The following is a 12873-nucleotide window of genomic DNA, read 5'->3' on the forward strand; positions in this document are numbered from 1 at the left end:
AATATAAATGGTAGTTCAAAGATCAATAAAGGCATTACAGGGAGGATGAAGGGGGAAAAACAAGAATGCAACTTTCAATAGTGTAAAAATAGCTATTAAAAAAGTAGTAAAACCTTAGGATGCCCGTGGAAAATGACTTCTACACTAGCAGATTAAGAGGAGAATCAATGGACCGTCCCTTCCCAAAAGGATAAGAACTGCAGAGACCTCTGTAAAGATGCTAGCTGAGGTTGGAAAAAGCAGGAACCTGTCATCCCACTCTGACAGCAGAATCTAGCACTGGCAGAATTTATCTGGTAGTACTACTTGAGAACTATGGTGTCAACTGATGGCTTGCAACTTCCAGGGTAAGGTATAGACTGGAAACTGAGTTTGCTGGGATCAAACCCTGAGCCCATGCACACTACACATCCGGCCTATTGAAGTTAATTTTAATCAATTTTGGCAATTGGAACAGTACCAGCTACCAACCTGTCACCTTCTAACTCCATGGTGGGTGATCCTCCACATGTTCCTGTAGCAGACCGCACACAAAAGCAGAAGCCAAAGGGTACATAAAGCATGCTATCTTCCACATAGCAGAGATCAGAGCTGATCCCAGTTTGCTATTCAGAATTAGGTGGCCATTGTTGAAACTTCCTGTCTTCCCTGCTGATGCAAACAACTGCCTCTCCAACTGAAGTGACTTATGAAGAATTTAAAGGACCGACATCTGTCCCTTCAGCATTCTTCTGCTTTTGAGAGCCAAACAATAAAATCCAGGATATTAGTAGCCAGGGCGATGGGACATCTTTGCAGAAGCTAAGGCCAGAAGATTTAGTTCAAAGCTAATCTTGGCTACACGGGTAGATCTGTCTCAGAATACAAACAAAACAATAACCTCAAAACGAGGGTATTCAAAAGCAACTGCATTTATGGGGAACTTAGTAAATGCACATGCCCAGGGAAAACACAGGTGAGAAACGATCTAAGACCTTAAAGATACACCCCAGCTAAGATTCAGCAGACACTGAACAACAAACTATCAGCAAACTCTGGCCACTCAAAGAAGCAAATTAAATCCCTATAAGTTGTTCCTGAAAAAGACAAGAAGGCCAATGGCAGACCCACTGGTCAAAGAGTCTAAAACAACCATCTTAAGAGATAGGATAACAAACAAAAGACAGGACCTCACTGGATCTGGAATTAGTAATCCTCCTGCTTCAGCATACCAAGTGCTAGAATTGCAAGGGAATATGTGCCATACCTGGTTTAAAACAATTGTCTTACAGATGCTGGAAGACATAAGAGAAGATGCAGCTAAACAACGAAATGATAGAGAAGTAAAGAGAAATGTCAATAAGGAGGTAAGTCCAAAAGAAATTCTGAACCTGAAGATTACAGGAACAAACGAAAAGTACCAGACAATTTCCAAAGCATAATACACAGGCAGGTAAGATTGAAGAAAGGAAAGTAGAAGTGATCAAGCCTGAGTAAAAAAGGAAGAAAATTAAAGTAAAGAGAAGAGGCCAATGGAAATCAGTGAAGTGAACCATACACATACTGTAGCAGTCCTAGAACAGGGAGTGAGGAAGAGGGTAAGAATATTTAATCAAATAATGGTCATAAAGGTATGAATGTATGTATCTATAAAAATTTCAAGATAAGGCAAACCACACTGAGACACAGTACAATGACAGAAGTAACTCATCACATATAATCTCTCCAGTATGATGGTAGACTTGGCCTGTAAAATAGCTAAGTAAAGGTGCTAGATGATCTCCTGGTTCAATCCCTCAGACCCACAGGGTAGAGAGAAGCGACTGCTGCAAGTTGTCCTTTGACCTCCACACAGAGCTGTGAAAAGTATACCTTCCCATATCTATATCTATATATAAAATTATAATACTAGGCTTAGGAACAGAGAGGCAGGCAGCTCAGTTAATAAAATGCCTGATGTGCAATCAGAAAAACTAAGTCTGGATCCTCAGCATACCTGAAGAGCCAGGCAGTGACTCATTTCTAGAACCTACCAATAGAGAAGCAAAAAACAGGCAGAGCTCATTCATTGGTCAGCTTCAGATTCATTGGGAGACGTCTCAAAAAATGTGGGTAGTGACTGAAGAAGTCATCAATATCAGTATCAACCTCTAGCCCCCCCCCCACCTTACTCACAAGATATGATATTAGGTAAATTCCCCATTTAAAATAAATAAACAACAAACCAAAAAAACCTTTGGAGGCATAGTTTAGTGGTAAGTATTTTGTACGCATGAGGCTCTGGGTTCAATTTCCACCATGCCATGCACATGTACAAACAACTCTAGAGGTAGGTGGTACTGAGCCAACATATTCAAGTGTCAAAACACACAGAAAACAAAATAAAACAAAACCTGCCTATCAACTAGTAGGGCCATGCCCTGTCAAACTGCTGTTTAAAATGGAGGTAAATGAAGATATTTCCAGATGACAAAAGAAAGTAAATTTCACAGTAACAAACTTCTTCCAGAAATATGTGTTTTCCAGTTGAAATAAATTCAAAGTCATGAGAAGAAAAAGAGTCCTCAATTGGGCTAGTGGTACACATCTATAATCTTAGCACTTGGGAGACGGAGGCAAAAGAAATCCCAGCTTGAGACCAACCTTAGCTTTTTATTTCCTCCCTCTTTTTTTGGTTGTTTTTTTTTTCTAATTTATTTATTTTATAAGTGCTCTATCTGCACATATGCCGGCATGCCAGAAGAGGGCATCAGATCCCCCTCAGATGGTTTTGAGCTACCATGTAGTTGCTGGGAATTGAACTCAGGACCTCTGGAAGAACAGTCAGTACCCTTAATAACTGAGCCATCTTTTCAGCCCCAGTTTTATTTTTTGTTTGTTTGTTTGTTTAGGCTTTTTCGAGACAGGGTTTCTCTGTGTAACAGCTCTAGCTGTCCTGGAACTAGCTCTTGTAGACCTCTTGTAGACTAGGCTGGCCTAGAACTCAGAGATCCACCTGCCTCTCAAGTGCTGGGATTAAAGGCATAGGCTACCACCACCCAGCTGTGAGATGGTTTAGTAAAGGTGCTTGTGCACAAGCCTGATTGTCCTGAATTCAATGCCCCAGAACCACATGCTGAAGAGAACCAACTCCTACAAGCTGCGCGCGCGCACACACACACTTTCTGAGGCTTCATTTACTCCCTAATCAACTAAACAGAAGAAAGGGATGTAGGAATGAGAAAACAAAATAAAAAAAAAAACCCGCTCAGGAATATAGAAAATAGTAAAATGTACTCACTTTAAATGTCAATGGACTAAATTCTCAACCAAAAGACATATTGGCAGAATGCCCAAAAACACGATCTAAGTATGTACTATCTATACACAGGGGTCTCACTTTAGCTCCCCAAACACAATTACAATGGAAAAAGATTCTCCATGTAAACAGTAAAGAAAGTAAGGGGGAACTATATAAATATTAGACCAATCTCATTTTTAGTTAAATCATGTAACATGTCAAGCACATTATTAAATATTACTAAAACTGCATGCTTGTGATTCCAGCAAATTGGAGGCTAGGCCATCCTAGGATGCACAACAAAATCTTGTCCCAAGAAATTAAAACCAAAGAGGAATATAGCAATAATATTTAAAAATTATAAGTTATGCACCTAATAAGATCATAAAGATGTAGAGAGTGAAAACTGATAGAATTGAAAGCACAGTTCTACTATCACAGTTAAGACTTCAATATCCTCCAGGGGCCAACACTAGGGAGGCAAAGGCAGGTAGGTCTCTCTGAGTTCGAGGCCGACCTGGTCTACAAAGCTAGTTCAGAACAGCCAAGGCTAAACAGAGAAACCCTGTCTCAAAAAAACAAACAAACAAAAAACAAAACAAAACCTCAACATCCAACTCAATAACGGGAATGACAGCACAGAAAATAAGCCAGGGGCCTGGGGCACAGGTGAGCAGCAGAGCCTTTGTCTGCTAGGGTAAGGCCCTATTCAAGCTCCAGCAAGGCCAAATTAAAAACAAAAACCCAGAGAACCTCAGCTATTCACTAGGCCAACTAGATGTAAGAGTATATGCCACCTAAGAACAGGACAATGTGAATACTGGGTAATTCTTCCACTCAGAAAACTGAACACTGAATTACCATATGATCCAATAGAAAAAAAAAAGCAATTTCAAAGAGCTCCGTAAGCCGTCATAATCATAGCACTTTACCATAGCTAAACTATGGGAGTAACCCACTGCCCACCATGGATGAATTGGTAAGGAAAATGCTACACAAAAACAGAATTTTATTCAGCCTTAAGAGGAAATTTTGTCACTTTAAATTAACTGAGTGCTCCAAACAAAAGACAGATGGGCAGAATGCTTAAAAACACGATCTAAGTATGTGCTGTCGACGTACAAGAGTCTCGCTTGTATGTAGAAATCCTGACATGTTACAATATGGACAACATTTGAAGACATGCTAAATGAAATTGACCAGTTATAAAATGATGAATTAGAGTCCACTTATATGAAGCACAACTTACCTAAAAGTCAATTTTTTGTTTGTTTTTTTCGAGACAGGGTTTCTCTGTAGCTTTGGAGCCTGTCCTGGAATTACCTCTTAATAGACCAGGTTGGCCTCGAGCTCATGGAGGCCCACCTGCCTCTGCCTCCCAAATGCTGGGATTAAAGACTTGCATCAGTACCACCCGGCTTAAAAGTTAAAATCTTGAAGATCTAAAGTAGAATGCTGGTTGCCAGGAGCTAAGAGGAAGAGGGGAATTACTACTGAAATACAGTTTTACAAGACAAAATCATAAAGAGGGAATAGTGTTGAAGTGGTACAACATTAAAAATATAGTAAATACTATCAAACTATACACCTAAAAATAGTTAAGAGGATCAATTTTGTTGTATTTTGTCTATTAAAAATTAGGCTGGGTGATGGATGGCATAGTTTGTAAGAGCACATGCCATACAAGCGTAAGGGCTTGAGATCCCCTGTCCTCATGTAAATAGCCAGGTATATCTGTGAGCACCTGTAACAGCAGAGCTACCCAGAGGGAAGGGGGAAGACAAGAGGATCCATGGAACCTGATTGCCAGCCAGTCTAGTTGATTTAAAATAAATATCCGCCTTCCGCAGGCCGTTTCCACCGAGGAAAAGGAATTGTATCGTATGTCCGCTATTCAGAACCTCCACTCTTTTGACCCCCTTTGCTGATGCAAGTAAGGGTGATGACCTGCTTCCTGCTGGCACTGAGGATTATATCCATATAAGAATTCAACAGAGAAACGGCAGAAAGACCCTTACCACTGTCCAAGGGATCGCTGATGATTACGATAAAAAGAAACTAGTGAAGGCGTTTAAGAAGAAATTTGCCTGCAATGGTACTGCAATTTAGCATCCAGAATATGGAGAAGTAATTCAGCTACAGGGTGACCAGCGCAAGAACATATGCCAGTTCCTAATAGAGATTGGACTGGCTAAGGACGATCAGCTGAAGGTTCATGGGTTTTAAGTGCTTGTGACTCTGAAGCTTAAGTGAGGATTTCCTTGCAATGAGTATAATTTTCCTCCTGTCCCTTGTCACAAGTTTAAAAACCTCACAGCTTGTATAATGTAACCATTTGGGGTCCGCTTTTAACTTGGACTAGTGTAACTCCTTCATGCAATAAACTGAAAAGAGCCATGCTAAAAAAAAAAGAAAGAAAGAAAGAAAGAAAGAAAGAAAGAAAGAAAGAAAGAAAGAACGCAGAGAGCAATAGAACAGGACATTCAATATCCTCCTTGGGTATCTGCAAAACCATGTGGGCAAACATACCATGATGTTTTGAGTAAGAATGGTTTCCTTAGGCTCACATAGCTTAATGTTTGAGAAGAATTAAGACTTGTGGCCTTTTGGAGTAGGTGTGGTCTTCTTAGAGGAGCGCTGTCACTGAGAGTGGGCTTGGAGGTTTCAAAAGCCCAAGCCCGGCCCAGTCTTGCTCTCTCTGGCAGATCAGATGTGAGCTGAGCAACTGCTCCAGTGCCATTCCTGCCTGCCTGCAGCTGTGCTCCCCACCATAAATGTTCATGGACTAACCCTCTGAAGCTGTAAGCAAGCCCCCAACTAAAGGCTTTATTTTATAAGCTGCTTTGGTTATAGCAATAAAACAGTAACTAAGACACATAACCACCGCCCCCCACCTTTTTAAAAATTAGAGCAGGGAGTGTAGGATGTGTAGAAGCTAAGGCAGTAGGATCAAGGGTTCAAGGTCAGCCTGGGCTACTGAGTGAGAAAAAGAGAAGGCCAAGGGAGTTATCTGTTTAATGCATCCTCAAAATAGCAACAAAAAAGTCAGAGCTTTGTAAGAAAGATTAGTAGTAAGTCTTAGGAATCAGTCAGAAACTGCTCCATGGGGTGGGAAAAATTCTTCAAAGACTTATTTGATAGTAGCTAATTTTAGTTTATCTTCTTTAATGGGTTTTTGAAAATGTGGCTTTAAATAATTTTATTAATAAGCTTGGAAAAAGCTAAAGATAAAACATGTTTTTAAATGTCTCTGGGGTGGGAGAGATGGCTCAAAAAACAACTAAGAACCTATTTATGTTTGTCTTTGAAGCAGTCTTGGAACACAGTCCAAGCTTAGCTCAAGCTCATGATTCTCTGTGGCCACGAAGCATACTCAGCATAAAATTTATAGTATGTTAAACTATGTATATAATACTTTAGCAGTTTCCAACAGAGGTGTTTGTTTGGGTCATTTACAGTGATCTATTAGGATCTTAGTTCCAGAATTTGGTCTCATTTTCTTCTTTGTATCTTCCCAAATTCCTACCACCATATTTTACATGGTTAAACATCAAGTCAGTGGTTCTCAACCTGAGGGCTGCGGCCCCCACAAGGATCCTGCGTATTGTGTATTTGCATTACAATTCATAACAGTAGCAAAATTAAAGTTATGAAGTAGCAATGAAATAATTTTATGGTTTTGGGGTCATCACAACATGAGGAACCAAATTAAAGAGTCGTAGCATTAGGAAAGTTGAGAATCACTGCATTAAGTACTTCTTAAATCAATGAAAAAAAAATACTTAAAAGTACTGGAGGGAGAGACAGAGAAGCAGAGTAGGGAGACAGTGGCCTTCTTGTATCCCTAGAAAATCTGAAACTTTTGTTTTAGAAAAAAAGTCTTGGGGGTGGGGGGAGAACACCGAGTAGCACAGACACACAAGAGCCATTGATTCTTGGAGTGTAAGGAATATGTTCATTCATATCACAGCCCAAGATCACAAAAAAACAAAACACCAGAGGCCACGCCAGTATCCTGTTGACCTTTGAGCAAAATAAAACAGCTCTCCAGATAGTATTACTTTGGTAACGGTTTCAGACAGCAAGCCCCATCCAGCTTTGTAAATCTGATCACGTAAGGAATGACAGATCACGTAAGGAAAACCTCCAGCATAAAACAAAATGACCAGACCAAGCAGTGAGGTGGGAAAACAAAACAATCTGGAGGAAGAAGACCACCAAGTAGAACATAACTTTAGTATTAAAAAGCCATTTTCATTCCATCCATAGAGACATGGGAAGGTGCTGCAACTCCAGTCAACCCACTAGAAAGGAGCATGAGGGAAAAGAGATGAAGAAAACCAGCTCAACATCTAAATAACAAGTCCCTAATAAGAAAGAAGACAGAAAAATGGAGAAAGAAACGCACAGATTAATTTGAGAAGTTTTGGGCATAGGTTATCATAATTAAAGAGTCCACTGACGGTTCAGGGAAATGGATGAAAATAGGTTCCTTTTAAAAGATAACAGGTAAAAAAAAATATTAGGATGGCTTCAGACTTCTCAACAGTCTAAAGCCATCGATAAAAACACAATGGAGCAATGCTGTAAATTCTGGAAGGAAAATTACTGCAGGATTAGAATCATAAATCATTCAAGTGTCACTGCAGTAGCAGGACATAAAAACAGTTTTCAAATTTGCAAGTCTGAAACACCTTCGTTATCAACAACCTTCCCTGAGGAAGTGCCCGGAGTGTGTTAGGCAAGATGAAGAAGACAAGAAAGCTAAAGCTAAAGAGATCCACCATTAGCAGTCTAAACAAGCTGACAGTAAAGGTACCCAGGGTCACTTGTGCACCAGTGACAGGAGAGGAAGTCTTTCACTGCTAGAGGAGCCAATGTTTTTAAAATACCAATTTAACTAACCGCACAGAACTGCCTTGACTTAGGAGTCATGGTGCTCAGTGGTAACCAGGCAGAAAAGTCACTTTTGATTTAGCATGGTCAAGAAAAATAAAATGCAAAGTCTTAAAATTTAAATCCTATCTTTAAATATGGGTAGTTTTCAAAAGGCCAATAAATATAATGACAAACTTAACCTCATCTCTCTCACCCCAGAAGTCTGTGACAGATTTGTGGAATCCAACTTAGCGTGATGTTTAAAGAGGTCTGAAGCAGTGTGAAACTATGGCATGCTGGCTGGCCCAGCTCAGTACACAAATCTGCTGAGTTAACCTTCTGGGTCTTCAATGGACTTTGGCTAAAACCAGGTATTTAGTCCACCCTAACATCAGCTATTTCTACCTCCTAAATTCTATCATTCTTAGTTCATTTCTTCAACTACTATGATCCAGGAGCATATCGACAACAGACAGGGAAAAACAAACTTCATTTACTACTTGACTCCCAATATGGTATAGCCAGCCCTTCATTAACTCAATGAATATACCACAAAGCAAAAGCTTTCAGTATGCTGGCTACAGACTCCTCTTACATCATGAAAGCTATTGCTGAGATGCAGAGGCTAATCACTGAGTGACCAAGACACTAACCTGAACAGCTAGGAATGAAAATAGTCTTAGCTGCAAAATGCAAGCTTTTGATCACTGTTAGTCGAATAATGTGTAAACAAAATTTGAAGAACAAAAACAAATAAGAACAACCAGTTTTCAAACAGAAAATTATTTCAGTCTAAAGATCCCAGATAAAAATAATCACCCCAGTTATTCCACTTCTGTCGACCTACAACAGCCTTACAGACTGTACAGATTTAATGACAGGATTCAACTACTAAAACAGAGATTCTTTAGATAGATACTCCTTACTGCAATGTTTTTGTCCTTCTAGATATGTTTCTGCTGGATTTAATTTTACTTGTTGGGCATTGAATTCTGGGTCTCATATAGACTAAGCAGGAAGTTACATGATACCCCAATATTTTTGAAATTTATTTATTGAGCTTGCTTGAGAACTCCATTTTTTTTTTTTTTTTTTTGGTTTCTTGAGACAGGGTTTCTCTGTGGCTTTGGAACCTGTCCTGGAACTAGCTCTGTAGACCAGGCTGGTCTCGAACTCACAGAGATCCGCCTGTCTCTGCCTCCCAAGTGCTGGGATTAAAGGCGTGCGCCACCACCGCCCGGCGAGAACTCCATTTTAAAGGAACAAATTTCAACAATAATTATACTCAAATACATAAGAAGTTGCCTATTAGTTTTACCTAGTGGTTTGGGATGTCATAGACTCTTAATCAGAGGTCACTTATCCAACTCAACACAGCAGTTTGCCCTATAATATTCCTACTCCCATCACCTAGTGGCTGTACTGCAAAAGCCACCAAACACAGATACTTCCACACTCTTCCTTTAGACTACTGTGGCAAGCAGAAACGTAATAATCACATTAAACCAAACCGCTCGTGTTTTTACATATAAACCTCAGAAAAGGGTTCCTGCTAGCCTTTGAGACCTGCCCTATATCAGTTTACCTCCTGACACCTGGAACCTTCCTCTCTCAATCCAGGACCTACGCTTTTTGTTACGCTGTCTAGCCTATAGTGTCCTTCCAACTTCAGCTTTTCCACTTCAAAGTTGGCCTATTCCACCTTCCACAGATAAGCTCAATCGATACTAGAGATGTCGACACACACACACAGAGGAACATCTCAAAAAAAGCTTCTCTTCCCACCTATCTCTGTATACGTGCATTGGCTTGCTTCTTGAGGCATATTCTCCCAAGAGATTTTAAGAAAGTTCTGTAAACAGAGCGAGCCTGTCAGTGAAGTCACTTCTTCCTAGGAAATAAAATACACGGTACTCATCACCTAAGCTCAATTTTTCTTTCTGAAAACTGAAATCCGTTTACTAAGGATTAAGTTTCTTGACTAATCAGTGCTTTAACGCAACATCTGATATTGATTTGGCCTGGATTTTAACTTTTGGTTAACTGGGGGGGGGGGGAGGGGCTTGCAGGCAGAATTTAAGGCAATGATGATTTTTTTCTCAGTAAATTGTATTATTTCTACACAACAATTAACATTTGAGAGGGTTCGGCCTGACCCACCCCCCCCCCCTCTTTAAGTTGGACAACCAGGAGAGAAATCCACGCCTAACTCTCTGCAAGGCAATTATTGAGAACTACAGTCTACAAAAATTGAAAAGTGAGAGAAGACGACACAGCAGCTCCTGCGACCGGAGCGAGGGGCAAGCCAGCAGTTTTCATATGGCCGAACCGGGGAGGGTGCACAGGAGCAATAAACATCTGCCAAAGCTGAAGCCCCTACAGGTGTCTGAAGATGCACGTCCAAGGTCAAGCCCCTCGCTAGTGGTCAAGTTAGAACAGGTAGCACGGTCCTAGAATCCCACACCCATGCCCCAAAATCCCGTCGGTTTCGCCGACCGCTCGCTTGAAGTGCGAAAGCTCGGGAAGCCGCCGGGAGGCGGGAGCAGGGCGGACAGCAGGAGGAGGGAGCGGCGCGGTGCAGGGAAGGAGGCTCATCCCTCCCACGTGTCTGGAAGCAGGGGATCTGCCACAGGCGGCAGGGCTGGCGAGCGCTCACCTGTCCGGGACCCAGAGGCGGGTGGTGCGATCCCGGGACACAGACACAAAGGCCCCCGGCGGGTAGAGGGAGCACACCAGGCCCCTCACGTCCAGCTCGTGGCCCAGGAGCGAGCAGCTCAGCCGGTAGCGAGCTGCGCCGCTCGCCATGGCCAGCGTGGGTCAGGAGCCCCGGCTCCCGGGCACAGCACGAGACTCGTCCACAGGTCCGGGCTGGCGTGCACCAGGCTCCGGCCCGAGACCCGCCTGCAGGTGAGGGGCGCAGAGACCGGAAGAGCCCGTCAGCCGGTGCGGAAGGACTGAGTGACACAGCAGCCCGAACAAGCGCACCGGAATTCATCATCCGCCGCAGCCCGCGGTGACGCAGAGCGTGTGCGTCGCGCTGCTGAGGCGTCGCGCGTCGAGGCTGTCTCCCTTTCTGCGCCCCGGATCGCGGGCCGAGGAAGGAACGGCGGGACTCGGAAATTCTGCCTAAACGTCGGATGTCCTGGTCCTGCCAGTACCCGGTCCATTTCAGAGAATAAGAGAAGATTTGTGTAAGGTGGCAAGCCGGGACTACAAATCCCACAATGCTGCGCGTGGCGAGAAACTCGCCCGCGCTGAGCCTGGGGATGTTTTAAATCAAGGTGCTCGCCACACTCCTCTGAGTGGTAGAGTAACCCTACTCCTCTTGATGGTAGAGTGAAATTGCTTCTTTACCTTGCGTCATGGTTTGTTACCCAGTTTCTGCATGCCTGTTTGTAAAATCTCGGGATTTTCATAAATTCTTTTTCATCTAAAATGACAATCTGGAGTCAAGTGGAAACTTTAATCACTTTCATCCATGTTAAGCTACCCCTCCTATGTAGCTTAACATGATACCCATGCTATCAGATTTTGCAAATAATAATAATAATAACAAACGATAATTTAGATTCGTTCTTTCCAAACCTGACCACTGTTTGCCCGAGCTTTGGCTCTGTAGATTTAAGATAGGGCAGAGAATGCCTTTCATTAATTAATTTATAAAGTCTCACAGTAGCCCGGGCTGGCCTCAAACTCTCGGTTCTCCTACCCTGATCTCTGAGTGCTAGATTACAGGTAAAATTACGTATTTTTAGCCAAACCTCCATGGTGCTCTTGAGACTCTGCATTGCATTGAGAGTGTTCCATCTACACTGTAGTAAAATTGCCTTCCGTATTATTGCCTGACATCCACCATAACACAAACTTTAAAGTTACCAAATCTAATGTGCATTTTCCTTACGCACTCTCCTTAAAACTCTCATGCTAGGCTTGAACTCACTATTCCTTTGTGTTTCTCAGGTTTAAACCCTGAAGCGTTGGCATTTTAAAACCTTCTGCCACTATACCCACTGGGTAAGCTCTCCTCAAATTATATTCTCAGGCTTTGAATATTTCCAGCCGTCTATTAGAAATTTCTGCTAGTGGCTTAAATCATTTTAACATTCTCTCATTTTTCTACCTCTTCTTCCCAGCCAGTTCTACACATCAAAGTAAGATTCTTTTTCTAAATTCTAGATCTAAGTATTACCTTAGTTCAGTAATCCCAATAGCTAGCAGCTTTCCGTTTTTAGGAGTACAATGTTATACAAGGCCTTTCACGTTTTCCTAATTTATTTTACTCAAGTCATTTCCCGTAGGTATGTGTCTGCCTCAGCCATGTTAAATCAATTACCTTTCTCAATTTCAACAAGCCACAGTGTTTAAGTTGATATTTCTGTGTTCCTAAAACAAACAAGTCCAAATGCCAGAAGAGGCCGAAGGAAGAGGATCGGGAGACTGAATATGGGCTGTATAGTGAGTTCTAGGCCATTCTGACTACAGATGTCCCTACCTTAAGAAAACACACAAGCAGGGTGGTGGTGGCGCACACCTTTTGCTCGGGAGGCAGAGGCAGGCAGATCTTTGTGAGTTCAAGGCCAGCCTGGTCTATAAAGCAAGTTCTAGGACAGCCAGAACTGTAACACAGAAACCCTGTCTTGGAAACACACAAACACTCACACTCATATCACATACCATAACAAAACTGTAACCTTTTCTCTGTATGTCACAGATCAAATACCAGTTTATCTTCTGGA

At 42.0% G+C, this 12873-nt stretch overlaps 1 protein-coding gene and 1 pseudogene across 1 annotated transcript in view; one reads left to right on the top strand and one right to left on the bottom strand.

Moving 5' to 3' along the window:
- Positions 1-11314, bottom strand: part of Plaa (phospholipase A2 activating protein) — a 32587-nt gene extending 21273 nt beyond the window's left edge. Inside the window, exon 1 of the mRNA XM_075945912.1 lies at positions 10794-11314. Coding sequence (XP_075802027.1) covers positions 10794-10942 — 149 coding nt within the window. The 5' untranslated portion in view covers positions 10943-11314. The remainder of the gene's footprint in view (positions 1-10793) is intronic.
- On the top strand, positions 5112-5656 carry LOC142833733 (eukaryotic translation initiation factor 1 pseudogene; annotated as a pseudogene).
- Positions 11315-12873: the final 1559 nt, after the last annotated feature.

This window comes from Microtus pennsylvanicus, chromosome 13 (assembly GCF_037038515.1).
Source record: "Microtus pennsylvanicus isolate mMicPen1 chromosome 13, mMicPen1.hap1, whole genome shotgun sequence".
Classification (NCBI taxonomy): Eukaryota; Metazoa; Chordata; class Mammalia; order Rodentia; family Cricetidae; genus Microtus; species Microtus pennsylvanicus.